Source organism: Schistocerca nitens, chromosome 3, assembly GCF_023898315.1.
Source record: "Schistocerca nitens isolate TAMUIC-IGC-003100 chromosome 3, iqSchNite1.1, whole genome shotgun sequence".
Taxonomy (NCBI): domain Eukaryota; kingdom Metazoa; phylum Arthropoda; class Insecta; order Orthoptera; family Acrididae; genus Schistocerca; species Schistocerca nitens.
The window spans coordinates 714,071,360-714,089,219 of NC_064616.1; the positions used below are offsets into that span (position 1 = coordinate 714,071,360).

Here is a 17,860-nt window from a genome sequence, read left to right on the forward strand (position 1 = left end):
ATAGAATGGTAAAATTCGAAGCTATGATGGAGAGGAGAAAGAAAGAGATGAGAGGGGCCCAACAATGGTGGCTATACCGTCCCTAATATGTAAGTCTTGAGTTCACTCTTGAATGTTGAGTGGTTCCGGATAAGACGCAGATCACAGGGGAGCGCGTTCCATAGTCGTATGGCTGAGATGGAGAATGACATGGAGAAAGATTTTGTGTTATGTAAAGGTACAGCCAAGATGCTATACGTATCCGATCTGGTATTGCGGTTGTGGAATGATGATAGGTGTTTAATGTGAGAAGATAAGTATTGGGGGCACCAGTGGCTAAGAAATCGATGAAGTAAGCACATCGTGTGGAGATCGCGTGCCTTATGTGGGCGTATCCAACCTAGCTGGGAGTATGAAGGACTGATATGATCATACAACCGTATATTGCATACGTATCTAACGCAAGCGTTCATCACTAGCTCGAGGCGTCTCGAATTTTCACTATTTGTGCCGTGTTGAACTACATCGCAGTAGTAAAGATTAGGCAAGACTAGTGCTTGGACTAATTTTTGTAGCCTCGATTACCGGTGAGGACGGGTCTGGTGGAGCGTCAGAGAGCAGTAGGATACCAACCTGAATGTCACCCGCCATAGGGCCCGACAACCTGGAGTGGCGGTCTGGGGTGGCATTTCTTTTCATAGCAGGACCCCTTTGGTTGTCATCCGCGGCACTCTTACAGCACAGCGGTACGTCGACGATATTCTACGCCCCGTTTTGTTGCCCTTCATGGTAAGCCATTCTGGGCTTCTGGTCCATTGATAGTGACCGGCCAAATATCTCACGAAATAAGCGTCAAACGAAAAAACTACAAAGAACGAAACTCGTCTACCTTGAAGGGGGAAATCAGATAGCGCTATGGTTGGCCCGCTAGATGGCGCTGCCATAGGTTAAACGGATATCAACTGCGTTTTTTAAAATAGGAACCCCCATTTTTTGTTACATATTCGAGTAGTACGTAAAGAAATGTGAATGTTTTAGTTGGACCACTTTTTTTGCTTTGTGATAGATGGCGCTGTAATAGTCACAAACTTACAAGTACGTGGTATCACGTAACATTCCACCAGTTCAGACGGTATTTGCTTCGTGATACATTGCCCTTGTTAAAATGGACCGTTTACCAATTGCGTAAAAGGTCGATATCGTGTTGATGTATGGCTATTGTGATCAAAATGCTCGACGGGCGTGTGCTATGCATGCTGCTCGGTATCCTGGACTACATCATCCAAGTGTCCGGACCGTTCGCCGGATAGATACGTTAGTTACGGAAACAGGAAGTGTTCAGCCACATGTGAAACGTCAACCACGACCTGCAACAAATGATGATGCCCAAGTAGGTGTTTTAGCTGCTGTCGCGGCTAATCCGCACATCAGTAGCAGACAAATTGCGCGAGAATCGGGAATCTCAAAAACGTAGGAGTTGAGAATGCTATATCAACATCGATTGCACCCGTACCATATTTCTATGCACCAGGAATTGCATGGCGACGACTTTGAACGTCGTGTACAGTTCTACCACTGGGCACAAGAGAAATTACGGGACGATGACAGATTTTCTGCACGCGTTCTATTTAGCGACGAAGCGTCATTAACCAATAACGGTAACGTAAACCGGCATAATATGCACTATTGGGCAACGGAAAATCCACGATGGCTGCGACAAATGTAACATCAGCGACCTTGGCGGGTTAATGTATGGTGCGGCATTATGGGAGGAAGGATAATTGGCCCCAATTTTATCGATGGCAATCTAAATGGTATAATGTATGCTAATTTCCTACGTAATGTTCTACCGATGTTACGACAAGATGTTTCACTGCATGACAGAATGGCGATGTACTTCCAACATGATGGATGTCCGGCACATAGCTCGCGTGCGGTTGAAGCGGTATTGAATAGAATATTTCACGACAGGTGGATTGGTCGTCGAAGCACCATACCATGGCCCGCACGTTCACCGGATCTGACGTCCCCGGATTTCTTTCTGTGGGGAAAGTTGAAGGATATTTGCTATCGTGATCCACCGACAACGCCTGACAACATGCGTCTGCGTATTGTCAATGTATGTGCGAACAAAACGGAAGGTGAACTACTCGCTGTTGAGAGGAATGCACTGAGGTTGATGGACTTCATTTTGAGCATTTATTGCATTAATGTTGTATTTACAGGTAATCACGCTGGAACAGCATACGTTCTCAGAAATGATAAGTTCACAAAGGTACATGTATCACATTGGAACAACCGAAATAAAATGTTCAAACGTACCTACGTTCTGTATTTTAAGTTAGAAAACCTACCTGTTATCAACTGTTCGTCTAAAATTGTGAGCCATATGTTTGTGACTATTACAGCTCCATCTATCACAAAACGAAAAAAGTGGTCCAAATAAAACATTCATATTTGTTTACGTACTACACGAATATGTAATAAAAAATGGGGGTTCCTGTTTAAAAAATGCAGTTGATATCCGTTTGACCTATGGCAGCGCCATCTAGCAGGCCAACCATAGCGCCATCTGGTTTCCCCCTTCAAGCTAGACAAGTTTCGTTCCTTGTAGTTTTTTCGTTTGACGCTTATTTCGTGAAATATTTGGCCCGGTCACGATCAATGGACCACCCTGTATTTCAGGAAGATAACGCCCGGCCGCACATGGCTAGAGTTTCTACTGCTTGTCTTCGTGCTTACCAAGCCCCACCTTGGCCAGGAAGGTAGCTGAATCTCTCCACAACTAAAAACGTTTGGAGCATTGTGGGCAAGACCCTCAAACCAGCTCGGGATTTTGACGATGGAACGCGCCAATTGGACAGAATGTGGCACGATATCTCTCAGGAGGACATCCAACAACTCTATCAAACAATGCCAAGCCGAATAACTGCTTGCATAAGGACCAGAGGTGGACCAACACGTTACTGAGTTCCTCCATTTGTGAACCTCTTTCTCTTGAATAAATTGTCGATTTTTTAAAATTGTAATCATTTGTTTGCCTGTACATTTACATAACATCTACCGATTTCCATTCCAATCGTATAATTCTCTCCTGGTGCGTCCCCATTTTTTTCTTAGAGTGTACAACAGGCAATGAGAACACTCTCACACTTAATTTAGAGTTAACACTTTCTTCTACCAACCCCTTCAACTGGGCCCCCTTACACATATAAAATGAGATCATTCCGCCGGCCGCTGTATCAAAATTTAACCTTTTATGCAATTCTTTTAATTATTATTCTTCCTTAGAAATTTAAATTACCATAATCTTACTTAAATCAGTAATCAACTGCCTCCTTTCCACATTTACTCACAAGTCAGAATAAGCGTAACTATATCAACTACCAATCTTTCAACTTACGAGAATATACAAGCGAATACAAAATTTTTTTGTGACTTAGAGGAGGCTCAATGGTAACCGAAACATCTTAATTTTCCCTAACATTAGTTTTGATACAATTGGAAATGGAACAGTGCTTCCTTTTCAGTAACGTATGGCTGTGTCACGACCGCTGCACCATCACACACCGTGTCCAATGATATGCTCCATCCGTCTACTTCAGTCCACATAAATACAAGACAATGTCAGCTCTTACGCCTGAAACAGTTTAGTATCAGAGACAAGAAATAATAACAATTTTTAGGAGGCAAATAGCGTAAACTGCAGCCACTTGACAGCTCAGCGTGATCAATAAACAACCAGACACAAATGAGTATGAACTAATTCTGTAATTAATGAAAGCCCACAATTGATGAAGCTCTTCAGAACAACACACTCAAGTAACTATCTAGTCTCTAAATCAAAGGTTGTACAGTCCATATGGCCGAGCGGTTCTAGGCGCTTCAGTCCGGAACCGCCCTGCTGTACGGTCGCAGGTTCGAATCCTGCCCCGGGCATGGATGCGTGTGATGTCCTTAGGTTAGTTAGGTTTAAGTAGTTCTCATCTATGGGACTGATGACCTCAGATGTTAAGTCTCATAGAGCTTAGAGCCATTTGAACCATTTTTTAAGGTCATTCCGATAGGGTAAGAACAGTAATGGGCCCAGATTCGAACGCCGGGGAAAGTCCATAGTGGTTTCTCAGTTCGTAATCGACTGTAGTGGTGACACGGAGGTGGTGTGTTGCAGCCATGGCCCCGTTCGCGTTCGCTCCGCCGCTGTTCGAGATGTGGAAGAAGCTGCCGGTGGACGAGCGCGCCAAGCGGCCGCAGCGGTCGCAGCGCGCGACGTTGGTGGAGCGCCCGCTGGCGACGCCGCTGCTGCCCCTGCGGCTGTGGAGCGGCGTGGGCGTGGGGCTGCCCTACACGCCCCTGCTGCCCTGCCCAGTGCCGCCGCCGCCCTCGCGCTCCACCAAGACCCCGCCGCCCATCTCCGTCATACAGTGACCGTTCCTTCCTCGACCCGACCCCACTCATACTGTCTAGTCCTGTAAACAAGCTCGCTATAAGCGGCCATGTATTTATAGCTCAGATTCGTTGCGATGTTACTTCTTAGTTTATATACCTACCGTCGTGTCTGTTGCGTTAGTGTAATGTAGATATGTGTATGTAATTACAGTAAACAACGCGTTGTTATGTATTGTTGCAAAAAATTGTACCTAACTTGAAAATAAAAATTTTCGTGTGGTATTTTATGCAGTTGTGTGTTTTACAAAAAATTAGCCCTGTTTTTTCCTTTGGTAGCGAGTACTCGACACCCGTGATTAGACATCATATAATTTATCTGATCAAAAGTATCCGATCACTTATTAGTGGTCATTAATACGCGATGTACCTTCACTTCGCCTATATGATAGCTTGAACTCTGTTGGAGACCCTGTTGGTGTCTCAATGTCTGTGAAAGAATGGTAGCCCATACCTCACGAGCCGAAGCCAGAAAAGGGAGTCATGTTGCACTGGTGTCTAGAGCGAAGTCAACCTTCTGACTCATCCCAATGGTGTTCCATTGGGTTCAGTCCGGGACTCTGGCCAGGCTAGTCCATTACATCTACATCTACATCTACATTTATACTCCGCAAGCCACCCAACGGTGTGTGGCGGAGGGCACTTTGCGTGCCACTGTCATTACCTCCTTTTCCTGTTCCAGTCGCGTATGGTTCGCGGGAAGAACGACTGCCGGAAAGCCTCCGTGCACGCTCGAATCTCTCTAATTTTACATTCGTGATCTCCTCGGGAGGTATAAGTAGGGGGAAGCACTATATTCGATACCTCATCCAGAAACGCACCATCTCGAAACCTTGCGAGCAAGCTACACCGCGATGCAGAGCGCCTCTCTTGCAGAGTCTGCCACTTGAGTTTGCTAAACATCTCCGTAACGCTATCACGCTTACCAAATAACCCTGACACGAAACGCACCGCTCTTCTTTGGATCTTCTCTATCTCCTCTGTCAAGCCGACTTGGTACGGATCCCACACTGATGAGCAATACTCAAGTATAGGTCGAAAGAGTGTTTTGTAAGCCACCTCCTTTGTTGATGGACTACATTTTCTAAGGACTCTCCCAATGAATCTCAACCTGGCACCCGCCTTACCAACAATTAATTTTATATGATCATTCCACTTCAAATCATTCCGTACGCATACTCCCAGATATTTTACAGAAGTAACTGCTGCCAGTGTTTGTTCCGCTATCATATAATCATACAATAAAGGATCCTTCTTTCTATGTATTCGCAATACATTACATTTGTCTATGTTAAGGGTCAGTTGCCACTCCCTGCACCAAGTGCCTATCCGCTGCAGATCTTCCTGCATTTCGCTGCAATTTTCTAATGCCGCAACTTCTCTGTGTACTACAGCATCATCCGCGAAAAGCCGCATGAAACTTCCGACACTATCTACTAGGTCATTTACATATATTGTGAAAAGTACTGGTCCCATAACACTCCCCTGTGGCACGCCAGAGGTTACTTTAACGTCTGTAGATGTCTCTCCATTGAGAACAACATGCTGTGTTCTGTTTGCTAAAACAGGAATTTTATTGTCCACAGATCATTGCCTTACAGATGCTGCTTTATGACAGAGTGCATTGTCATATTGATACAATCTATCATTGTCTCCGAACTGTTCCTCTACTGTACACAACACGCAATGCTGCAAAATATGTTCATATCCTTCAGCACTTGGCTTTTTTTTTCTTTTAATACAGTTGGGGGATCACACCCTAACCTCTAAAATCACCTCCACACAGTAACACCACCTCCTCTGTACCGCACTGTTGGCACTAAGCATGACAGGGGGTAATGTTTACCATGTATTCGCCAAACCCAAACTCTTCCACAGCACTCCCACAGGGTATAGCGCGATTCATCGCTCCAAATCACTCTTTTCCATTCATCCATTACCCAGTATCATCGCTCTTTACACCATCTCAAACATTATCATTGACTACAAAAATTTGTGGCTACGAGGAACTGCTCGACCACTGAAACCCATCGTAACTCCCTTCACACAGTGGCCGTGCTAGCTGGAACACACGTGTGCTCCCTTTCGCTGATCTTACTCGATAATTTACAACCACCCTCCTCAATTCTCGACGGTCCCTGTCCCTCACTGGCAACGGCCTTGCCGCAGTGGTTACACCGGTTCCCGTGAGATCACTGAAGTTAAGCGCTGTCGGGCGTGGTCGGCACTTGGATGGGTGACCATCCAGGCCGCCATGCGCTGTTGCCATTTTTCGAGCTGCACTCAGCCTCGTGATGCCAATTGAGGAGCTACTCGACCGAATAGTAGCGGCTTCGGTCAAGAATACCATCGTATGACTGGGAGAACAGTGTGCTGACCCCACACCCCTCCTATCCGCATCCTCCACTGAGGATGACACGGCGGTCGGATGGTCCCGGTAGGCCACTCGTAGCCTGAAGACGAAGTGCTTTCAGTGCTTTCCCTGTCCCTCAGTAGGCTATCTGAGGTCTGCCTGGGCTTGGTTTTTCTGCGGTTGCTCCTTCGCGCTCCCACTTCACAATCTCATTTCCAACAGTTAGCTTGGGAAGCCTTAAAAGGATTGAAACGTCCCTGATGGATCTGTTACTCAGGCAATATTCAATAATTAGTCCACATTCGAAATCACTGAGGTCCATTCTGCTGTTAGTGTGTCTCTACCCGCAACACAGTATTCCTCGCCCCCTATTACACTGGCGGCTCTGCTTCTCGTGACATCTAGTGGTCAATTCCACGTTATATATGGATATCCGGATACTTTTGATCAAATAGTGCTCTATTTCTTCCGCAGAGCCTCAAGAATGTAAAATATCTCATACATCAAGAACACATAAGACGTATTTACAGGTACTAAGTGAAATTGATCACATGGATTGCAATAAGAAACCAAAACTTTTTGAGACTTACTAACAAACTTATCAGAAAACTTGTAAATGTACTACACGGTGAGATGCGTCGTTAATTCTTAGGATATGGTAGCCATGCATCACAAACAGAAAATCAGTTTATAAGACATTTATGTTGACCACATAGCTCCACTGAAGATATGTGGAAGTCAATTTTATGTAATTTCATATTATTAATAATATATACAGCCATCGGATTTGCTAAGCAATTGCTCACTGGAGTAGAAGGAGTTGGCCAACAAAAATCATTTAGGTCCCTCTCAAATTAAACTTTATTAGTGAGGTAACTGTAGCCCATTTGGCCTGTGACTCAATAAGGCTTAATGGTTATTCCTTGGTAACAGCAGGACAGAGAACGAGGAAATTAGTTTATGATACCAGTGGCTAGCGGTGTATGATGTGGACGTAACTATGACGGGAATCCTATAGATGGCAGCTCCGGGCGTTTAGCAAGTTATGTCAACTATCTCTGCATCTCACGCAGTGTGGAGAGACCAGTCATTACACAGGTGAGCTTCTGTTGTTTGCCATCCAAGCGCTAATTTTTCATATAGGTAAGTTTCTTCTGTTACTCATTCATTAAACTGTTTTCTATAAACATGATACTACGTCAGTTACTTCATGTAACTGTCCTGTTTTAAATCATGTAATCAGTTTTACCACATTTAGTAGCTACGTGTGTGAACTGCTTTCCTTGCAACTCGGGTCCAACATACTCTGGTAGATCATACTGAGTATACACATTGCTGAAAGGAGATCATATTGAGCTAACACTTTTCGTTTATGTTCTGTAATTATGACTTTTAACCGTGATAAGTTACGTGGTCAATGAAGCCAGGATGACCTAAAAAAGCCATCACTACGAAAGAAATGTCAGACTATAAAGCAGAAAAAGAGTTTGGTATTCCACGAAACACTCTCAATCGGTATGTCACATTCGGATGTAAAATCAAAGCAAAGGTAGATCGAAAATTTACTTGGTCTGAAGAACGACTTGCTGAACTCTGTTCTCGAATAGTATGGTTGATAGAGCCCGCCTGGTTAGCCGTGCGTTCTAACGCACGTCCTTCCGGATTGGGAAGGAGCGCCTGGTCCCCGGCACGAATCCGCCCGGCGGACTTGTGTGGAGGTCCGGTGAGCCGGCCAGTCTGTGGGTGGTTTTTAGGCGGTTTTCCATCTGCCTCGGCGAATGCCGGCTCGTTCCCCTCATTGCGCCTCAGCTACACTATGCCGGCGATTGCTACACAAACAAGTTCTCCACGTACGCGTACACCACCATTACTCTACCACACGAACATAGGGGTTACACTCGTCTGGTGTGAGACGTTGCCTGGGGGGGGGGGGGGGGGGGGTCCACCAGGGACCGAACCGTACAATAACCCTCAAAGAGTGGTTCGGTGTGGGGCGGCGGAGGGGTGAAGTGGACTGCGGTAGTCGTCGTGTGGTTGTGGACCACTGCGGCTGCGGCGGGGACGGAGCCTCTCCGTACAATACAAGGTTGATAGAAGTGGGCTATCCACTAACAACTAAAATTCTAAGACTACGTATATGCAGATACTGAATGAAAAGCAACATTACTCACCAATTTCCTGGTGTTAAGCATATTGCAAAACACAAATAGGCAAGGAAAGTTTTAAATGATAGCCCTACAATGTCTGTCAGAAAATCTCAAAATCATTATCCGGCTAACGCACAGAACTTAAACAAAGTAGTTGTTCAAGGCCATTTTCAAAAAGTTTAAACTCTTTTTTAGGAACTAGACATCTTTTAGAAATCCTGACAGACTTTTCAACATGGATGAGAAAGGTTGCGGCTGAATTTAGATAAAGAGCCACGAATACTCGCAAAGGAAGGCACACACAGACACATAACTGGCGATGAATGTGGGAAAAATGTAACAGTTGTCTCTTGTGTGAGTGCAATAGAAGCAGTTGTTCCTCCAATGCTCCAATGATCTTATTCAAACGAAAACGCATGGAAGCGGAGTTTGATGACGATACTACCTGCAGGTTCTGTTTTCTGCATTACAGAAAAGGGGATCAATGATATAACGAGTTTTATTGAATGGTTACATCATTTTGGTCATCATAAACATTCTGGTCGATATTTACTGATTTCTAATGGAACCAAAAGTCAGGTGATGTAACAGCGGACACTGTAGACCCGTACGCCATAGTTTTATACTGTCCCCTTTCCAATGCTATTCATGAGCTGCAACCGCTAGGTAAGTTAGTATTTCGTTCATTCGAACAGCACTGGGATCAAGAAGTAATGATGTACTGGTGTAATCATCGTGAGAGAACTTTAATTAAGCAAAGCTTTGGAAAAATCTTTCCAAAGTTTGGGCTAAGCTGTATGACGATGTTTAATATCGCATCTGGTTATAAAGCTACAGTATTGTATTCGTATGATCCTAATGCGATTCCGGAAGTTGCATTTGCACATAGTATGGCTTCAGGGGTACAAAATCGTGCACCTTCAGAACCTCTGTCAATATTAACTCCTCAAAAATCAAGAGACACATCCGCCCCAGGTAGCTCAGTGGTTAGCCGGCACGGTAGCTCAGCGTGTTCGGTCAGAGAGTCGGTTGGCCTCTGTAATAAAAAAACTGAGTGGGAGGATCAACCACCGAACTTGAGCAGGATGTCTTGCGACGTCCGCAACGACCAAACACAACGATCAATAACGAACAAAATGCAAAAAAAAAGAAAAAAAAGTCAGCGCGACAGAATGTCAATCCTAAGGGCCCGGGTTCGATTCCTGGCCGGGACGGAGATTTTCTCCGCTCAGGGACTGGGAGTTGTCGCCGAAGTGGCGTCAAATCGAAAGACTTGCACCCGGCAAACGGTCTACCCAACGGGAGGCCCTAGTCACACGACATTTACATTTACAGGAGACACTTCACCTCCAAAGTTTGGGCCTTATAGTGTGCCAGATACACTGACGAAAAAAAATCGCAACACCAAGAAGTAGTTTAGCGACATAAACAAAGTTGGTTGGCATGTTTCTACATCTGAAAGATGTCTACTGAAATTTCGCGCCAGCCGCGTAAGAGTGGCACTAGTAGCATCACTAAAAGGATGCAAATCATGTTTGATTTAAATAAACGCTGCAACGGTCGTGAGCGCTAGTTACCTTTGAGACTGGACATGATGAATTGATGTTAGTCAAGAATGCCTTTAAGGCGACAAAGACGCCATTATCAACACTTCACTGAGTATGAACGAGCCGGCCGTGGTGGCCGAACGGTTCTAGGCGCTACAGTCTGGAACCGCGTGACCGCTACGGTCGCAGGTTCGAATCTTGCCTCGGACATGGATGTGTGTGATGTCCTTAGGTTAGTTAGGTTTAAGTAGTTCTAAGTTATTGGGGACTGATGACCTCAGAAGTTAAGTCCCATAGTGCTCAGAGCCATTTGAACCAATTTTTGAGTATGAACGAGGTCGTGTAATAGGGCTAGGAGAAGCTGGCAGTTCATTCTGGGATATTGCAGAAATACTTGACAGGAATTCAGCCATTGTACAGCGGTGATCACGGGAATGTACGGTCGCAAGAAGATCGGTCTCCAGACAGCCACGCGGCACTACCGAGAAAGTAAGACCATAGTGTTCGGCGTATGTCTCTGGCGCATCGTACTGCATCTATAGCAACTATATGAGCAGCAGTTGGCATCACAGTGACATAATGAACTGTACAAATCGGTTGCTTCAAGGACAGCTCCAAGCCAGACGCCCTGCACTGACCTCAAACCACCTCCATTTACGTCTTCATTGGTGACAAGCGAGAGTTCATTGGAAGGCCGGGTGGAGGTCACTTGCGTTTCCTGATGAACGCTGATTATGTGTCAGTGATGATTACGTGTTGGTTAGAAGGAGGCCAGTTAAGGACTTACAGCCATCCTGTCTGCATGCTAGACACAATGGACGTACACCTGAAGGTAGGTGGAATTTCGTACGACAGCAGGAGCACTCTCGTGGTTATCCCATGCACCCTGACTGCAAACTTGAACGTCCGTCTGGTGAGTCGACCTGTTACGCTGCCATATAAGAACAGCGTTCCATGGGGTGTTTTCCAACAGGATAACGGTCGCCCACATGCTGCTGTTGTAACCCAACATGCTCTATAGAGTGTGGACATGTTGGCTTGGCCTGCTCGATCACCAGATCTGCCTATCGAGCACATATGGGACATCATCAGATGACAACTCCAGCGTCACCCACAACCAGCATTAACCGTCCCTGTATTGACCGACCAAGTACAACAGGCATGGAGCTCCATCCCACAAACTGACATCTGGCACCTGCACAACACAATGCATGCACGTTTGCATCCTTGTATTCAACAGGTCGGGACGCTGAGCAGGCCAGTCCATTTCTGGAATGTTATTGTACACCAGAGTATTACCTCACAGATTCTACCTGATGTCAAGGTGCACTATCATGCTAATAGAAACAGTCATAATCTCCGAACTGTTCCTCCACTGTACACAGGATACAATGCTGTAATATGTGCCCATCTCCTTCCACACTCAGCATTTCTTAAGCACCTCTATAACGTAACACCACCTCCTCCATCCTTCACTGTTGGCACTACCAAAGATAGCAGGTAACATTCTCCAGGCATTCGCCAAACCTAAACCCTACCATCGGATTCCCACAGGGCATAGCATGATTCGTCATTCCAAATCACTCGTATCCAGTCATCCACTGTCTCGTGACGTCACTCTGTAGTCTACCTCAAGCATCGCTTAGCATTGATTACAGATATATGCTGTGCTTAGCATTGATTACAGATATATGCTGCTTACGGGAAGCCACTCGACCATTTGTACCCCTTTTTTAACTCCCTAGGTACAGTCACTGTGCTAGCTGGACCGCTGGTAGCACTTTGGGACTCACGAGTGATTCCTTCGACTGATTTCCTGAGGTTTACAACCACACTCCGCAGTGCTCGACGATTCCTGTCCGTCAGTACATGAGGACTGCCTGGTCTTGGTTTACCCGTGATTGTTCCTTCGCTTTTCCATTTCACAATCACACCACCAACAATCGGCTTGGGATGCATTATCAGGGTTGAAATGTCACTGTTGGTTTTTTTACTCAGGTGACACCCAGTGACTATAGTTGGAGTCACGAACGATGGCGGTCGAGATCAGGCTTTTTCTAAGCATCTACGTCACGTACTCCCCGACAACCAATGAGCGTTCAGTGGTGTTCTCAGCGCTCTACCGTGAATGTCGTAGCTAATGCGAGCATTAGTCGTGATCTTAGTGAGTTATTTAATGAATTTGTATACTATTTATTACAAGTTGTCACGGCTGATAGTGGTGGTAAGCGATAAATTCTGCACAAGCAAGCAAGAGACAAAATTTGCTGTAAACACGCTTTTGTCAAACGCAACGCACGTGTGTGCGCTTACCGCAACCGTCGCTTGGAACCAGCAACGATGCAGTCCCCCGCCAGTGTCTCGAACTGCACGTATCGCCGTTGATCGTGGATCGGAATATAGTCCACGTTAGAATTCACTGAGTGCTCCTGGTGGACCAAATCTACTGTTACTGCTTCTATACTGACAACACAATACTCCCCGCCTCCCCTCCTTTTATACTAGTGGGTCTGCCTCTCGTCTCATGTAGTGGTCAGTTCCACATTGCATGGGGATGTCCGGATATTTTTGATCAGATAGTGTACGCTACTCCCATTTGAATTAATGAAGTTGTAATCCAAAGAATTTAACACTTTCAACCTCCTCTATCTGCTTGTCGTCATATTTTGGACATATATTGGAAGGAAAGTTCTTACAAGTTATGAACTGCAAATAGTATTTCTGCCTGACCTTGAATCTCCGTCGTAAAATATTGGCAGGTTTCTCGGGAATGATCTCACCTACAACAATGGTAAGCAGTTTAGTTTTGATAGCGACATATGGTAAACACACCAGACACTAAATCAGTCGCCCACAGAAAACATCGCGCTAATACCGTATAACATCGCCTTTTGTCTTGCTAATGGTCCTAGTTTGGCAAGGAAGAGAATCCGTAAGTTCCTTCAGGTTTGTCATATCCAACTGTAGCCACTCACTACTGATTAGATCTTGTAGTCCTACCAAACTGGAGGGTATTTATTGCTACGTTTCACCCGCTGTTCCAAATAGTTCCTCTCCATATGATTAATATCAGGTGTTTTAGTGGGCCGGTCGAGATACAATAGGGTGCCTGAGTGTTCGTCAAACTAGGAACATATGCTTGCACCTGTGTGAACGCTGCTGTTGTCATCTTGTTCTAGTCCACAGCATACTCATCATGAAGATGCAGAAGAAAGGACAACATTCGGTCACGAAAAATGTCGAAGTAAATATCTTGGTTCAAGTTCACGGTAACCCGGCTGAGTGGGCACAAGGCACGGTACGGAAAACACCAACGTAACGTCACAGAACCCCCTCTGGCCTTAATTACACCTTTCACACACTGCGGCTTAAAAGCCCCATTTAGCCGTCAGTGCATTCGACGTCTCACATCATTTGAAAAGAGGCAAAACCGCGGCTCGTTGGACCACAATACTCGCTTCTAATCAGCTACTGTCAATTTTCTGTGTTATTTGGCCCGCATAAGATGGGTCGCAGTGAGCAAAGACCTTTTGCGGTGAGGAAAGACCTTTTACGACTCGACTCCAGGCGTCCATTGCATGCTGTCCCCTGCACAATGATCTGCCGGAAACTGGATGAGATGGACCTGCATTTACTGACGACAGTAATTCCTGTCGACTTAGGAGAAGAAGAACCTACTGTCGACAGTAATTCCTGAGAAGAAGAACCACTTAGCCGAGTTCGCTATAAAAGCTTTAGCCAAGATAGCTATAAAGAAACTTTATTGTAGATAACCAGTTTCGGTAAAGCTATGTTACCATCTTCAGATCTTCATAAAGATTATTAAAAAAATCTTGTGCCAGCCACACACAAAATCTTTCCATTGAAGTTCCAGCTACATAAAAAACGAAAGGAGTGATGCGTTGGCACGTCAAAATTAAAATTACTACGTACATCACAATTCTCCAAAACATCGTTCCCATAACAAGTAATGCCTACCAGGGCGCCACAAGGCTGACTCGGTCTTTGATTTTGTGTGTAGAGGGCACAACATGTTTGCAATAACCTTTATGAAGGTCTGAAGATGGAAAGTTAGTTTTACGGAAACTTTGAAGGTGTACAACTTTGCTTCCGCTGTTTTTCCCCCAACATTTGAGGCTTTAATGACACAAATTGGTTACACATATAGCATTCCAAGTATTTTCCATCGCTGGGCACTACTTTCTCCCATCTTTCGGGCAGTGTACGAATCCCACGTCGAAAAAAATTGTTCATCTTTTGAAGCGATCCACGAATCGGTTCAATTTGTGACTTCGTCACGAGATCGGAAGTATTGGTCAGCGAGTCCATGTGCCATTGATCTAAACAGGTGATAGTCAGAGGGAGCAATGTCTGGAGAATACGGCGGGTGGGGTAGGACTTCCCATTTTAACGTTTCCAAGTACGTTTTGACCTCTTTCGCAACGTGGGGTCGAGCGTTGTCGTGCTGAAAAATCACTTTATCGTGCCTCTCGCTGTACTGCGGCCGTTTGTCTTTTAATGCTCTGCTCAAACGCATTATCTGCGTTCGATAACGAGCACCTGTAGTTGTTTCACTTGGTTTTAACACCTCATAGTACACGACGCCGTGCTGGTCCCACCAAATGCAGCGCATGATCTTGCAGCCATGAATATTCGGTTTGGCCGTCGACGTGGAAGCATGGCCGGGATATCCCCATGATTTTTTTGCGTTTAGGGTTATCGTAATGAACCCATTTTTCGTCCCCGGTCACAATGCGATGCAGAAATCCCTTCCGTTTCTGCCTCTGAAGCAACTGTCAACTGTTCACAAACACACAAACGCCGTTCAACGTCTCTTGGTTTCAGCTCACTCTGCACCCAATTTCCTTCTTCCTGAGACATTCCCATAGCCTTGAGACGCTTTGAAATGGCTTGCTGTGTCACTCCCACTAATCGTGCCAATTCTTCTTCAGTTTGACGCGTGCCTTCCCTCAGCAATGCCTCCAATTCTGCATCTTCGAAAACATTCTCTGTTCCATCACTGCGCCGGTCTACGACATTAAAATCACCGTTCTTGAAGTGTTGAAACCACTCACAATACGTTCTTTCACTAATAGCGTCCTTACCATACGTACTTGAGAGCATTCGATGAGACTCAGCCGCTGTTTTCTTCATATTGAAACAAAACAGTAACACCTCCCGCAAATGACGAGAATTAGGCTCGTAAGCTGACATTTTCAATCAAGAACAACTTTATGCTGCAGACACTAATCGACTATGTTTGAATGAGGTTATGTTGATCGAGGTCCAAGCTAATTGCTTGGCGCGTGCGTTCTGTTTCTTTCGACCGCAACTTGCCGTTGTTGCCATCTATCGGCAAACGGCGGAAGCAAAGTTGTACACCTTTTACAGTAAGTTTTATGCAGTGATCTCGGATAAGAAGTTCTTCTTCTCCTAAGTAATCATTACAGAATGCTCCTACGAACTCAGCATGGGTAATTCCTGCCGGGTTTGAATGAGATTGTTAAAGCGCAACATTCCTCTCCAGTCCCTGTCGGTTAGAATCCCTTTACTCCCACTGCTCTTTCGCCATGTCACATGGCTACGGTTGGTACACCATTCCGTGTAGACACGATGTACTGATTGAGTAGAACCTACTGGCACATCCACGCCACTTCACTGCCATGGCATACGTCGGCGGTGGAAGGTCACATGACTGCCTGCTACCACTTCTACACCATATGTGGCACGCCAGAGTTAACAGTGCACCCATTTAAGGAGGTAATTAATATTTGTCGAGTGAACTTATTGGCTTGTATGGCATAACACGTATGGGAGCTAGATACAAGTCAAATCCAGGCGCCGGAATACAGAATGCTGGCCTGGTCTACAGGATAATCAGGGTGTAGTTTTCGGGCAGTCTCTCACGTCAGTTTACGCCAATGCGAAACATATATAGTATATACAGGATGTTTCACTATGGCGCAAGCGCATGACCGCAATTCGCACGGGATGCGCGGCTGCTAGTTCCCTCGGCAGCTGCCGCGTGATGGCTTGCGCGTGTGCCCCGGCTGAGTATAAACGAGGACGCTGTGTGACTGAATTAAACTTACCTTTATTTACAGTAGGTGCCACAGCAAGAACAGCTTGACACATTCTGAACACACTGTCAGTATCTTGTCGAATTTCGGCTGTGACAGTTCTTTCAGTCACAAGCCGGATACAGTCTTACAGCCCCTAGAGTATGTGGGGACTGTTTTCGTACACCTAATCTTTGAGTATCCACCAAAGATAAAAATCATATTGACTCAGATCTAGGGGACGAGTATGCCAGTCAGTCATCAAAAACACCTCGTATTACTGCCATAAACGTCTTTGCACTTCCATTGTTCTACATGAAATAGCCGAAGAACTTTTAGTTGGTACTCAGTTCTGTGAAATATATTTACAATACATTGTTCATATATCTTTCAGATGTTGTGGCTTGTTGGGAAAGGATAGTTCCAGAAATTCTTTTTGCACTAATTGCACACCACAATTCTCTTTTAACATCATGTGAAGGCTCCTGATATCACTGATGAGGATTTGCAGAAACTTCAACGTCGTCTGTTCTTCGAGTTCATGTACCCCAATTAATGTAGCCATCCTTCACCAGAAAAAAACCGTTTCAGGATCAAGCTCTCCATCGCGCACCGAATGCAACAGCTATTTGCGATACGGTCATTAACCAACTGTATCTTAATTGGCCAGCCAATGCACTACCGTTACTTCGTAAGGTCTCAGTTTGAGTTGATGCAAATCTCTTTGAACAGATGTTACTGAAACTCCGGTCTGAGTTAATGGTAAAGAATATATCGGCTCAACCACTTGTTTATAGTGTAAAACACTAAGATTAACGCGTTTCGGAAGTCAAGCTTCCATCATCAGAATAATTAAAAAAATGTAAAAGAACCTGTTAAAACTCGCTAAAATGGAACATGCACCAGGCACAATAAAATTGATAATAAAATTAAAACATCGTGGCTACTTCCCTTGTTGCAGCCGTGTCTTCCAAGGTGCATCTCCAAGTAGTCGTCAAACCGCAGCGTGTTAATGGTCTGAAAAGCGGTATCAACTTTAAAAGGTTTGAAAATGTTAGCCACTTTTTGCGAAATATCACCGAAGTATGATATTGTGACTCTCGTAATATTATTTGCGGTATTCTTCCTTACATTCGCGCGCTGTTTCTGTCGTATTAATTTATTGACAAGGTTTTGGTGATATCCGTTAGCTCTGGCTAGTTGTTTCACGATGTTCATCTCAGTCATTCTGTCTTCTTCACTCATAGGGACTCTAAAGGCTCTATCTATCAAAGATCTAAAAGCAGAAAGTTTCTGGCTATTAGGATGGCAGGAATTATTTTGTGTCAA

General features: G+C 45.0%; 1 protein-coding gene and 1 pseudogene across 1 annotated transcript in view; both read left to right on the forward strand.

Annotated features, from left to right (window-relative positions):
* The window catches only part of LOC126249730 (ETS-related transcription factor Elf-1-like), a 147,652-nt gene extending 143,039 nt beyond the window's left edge, over window positions 1–4,613 (forward strand). The window contains exon 4 of the mRNA XM_049951410.1: window positions 4,151–4,613. Coding sequence (XP_049807367.1) covers window positions 4,151–4,407 — 257 coding nt within the window. The 3' untranslated portion in view covers window positions 4,408–4,613. The remainder of the gene's footprint in view (window positions 1–4,150) is intronic.
* A 1,962-nt stretch (window positions 4,614–6,575) lies between these two features.
* Window positions 6,576–6,693, forward strand: LOC126250315 (5S ribosomal RNA; annotated as a pseudogene).
* Window positions 6,694–17,860: the final 11,167 nt, after the last annotated feature.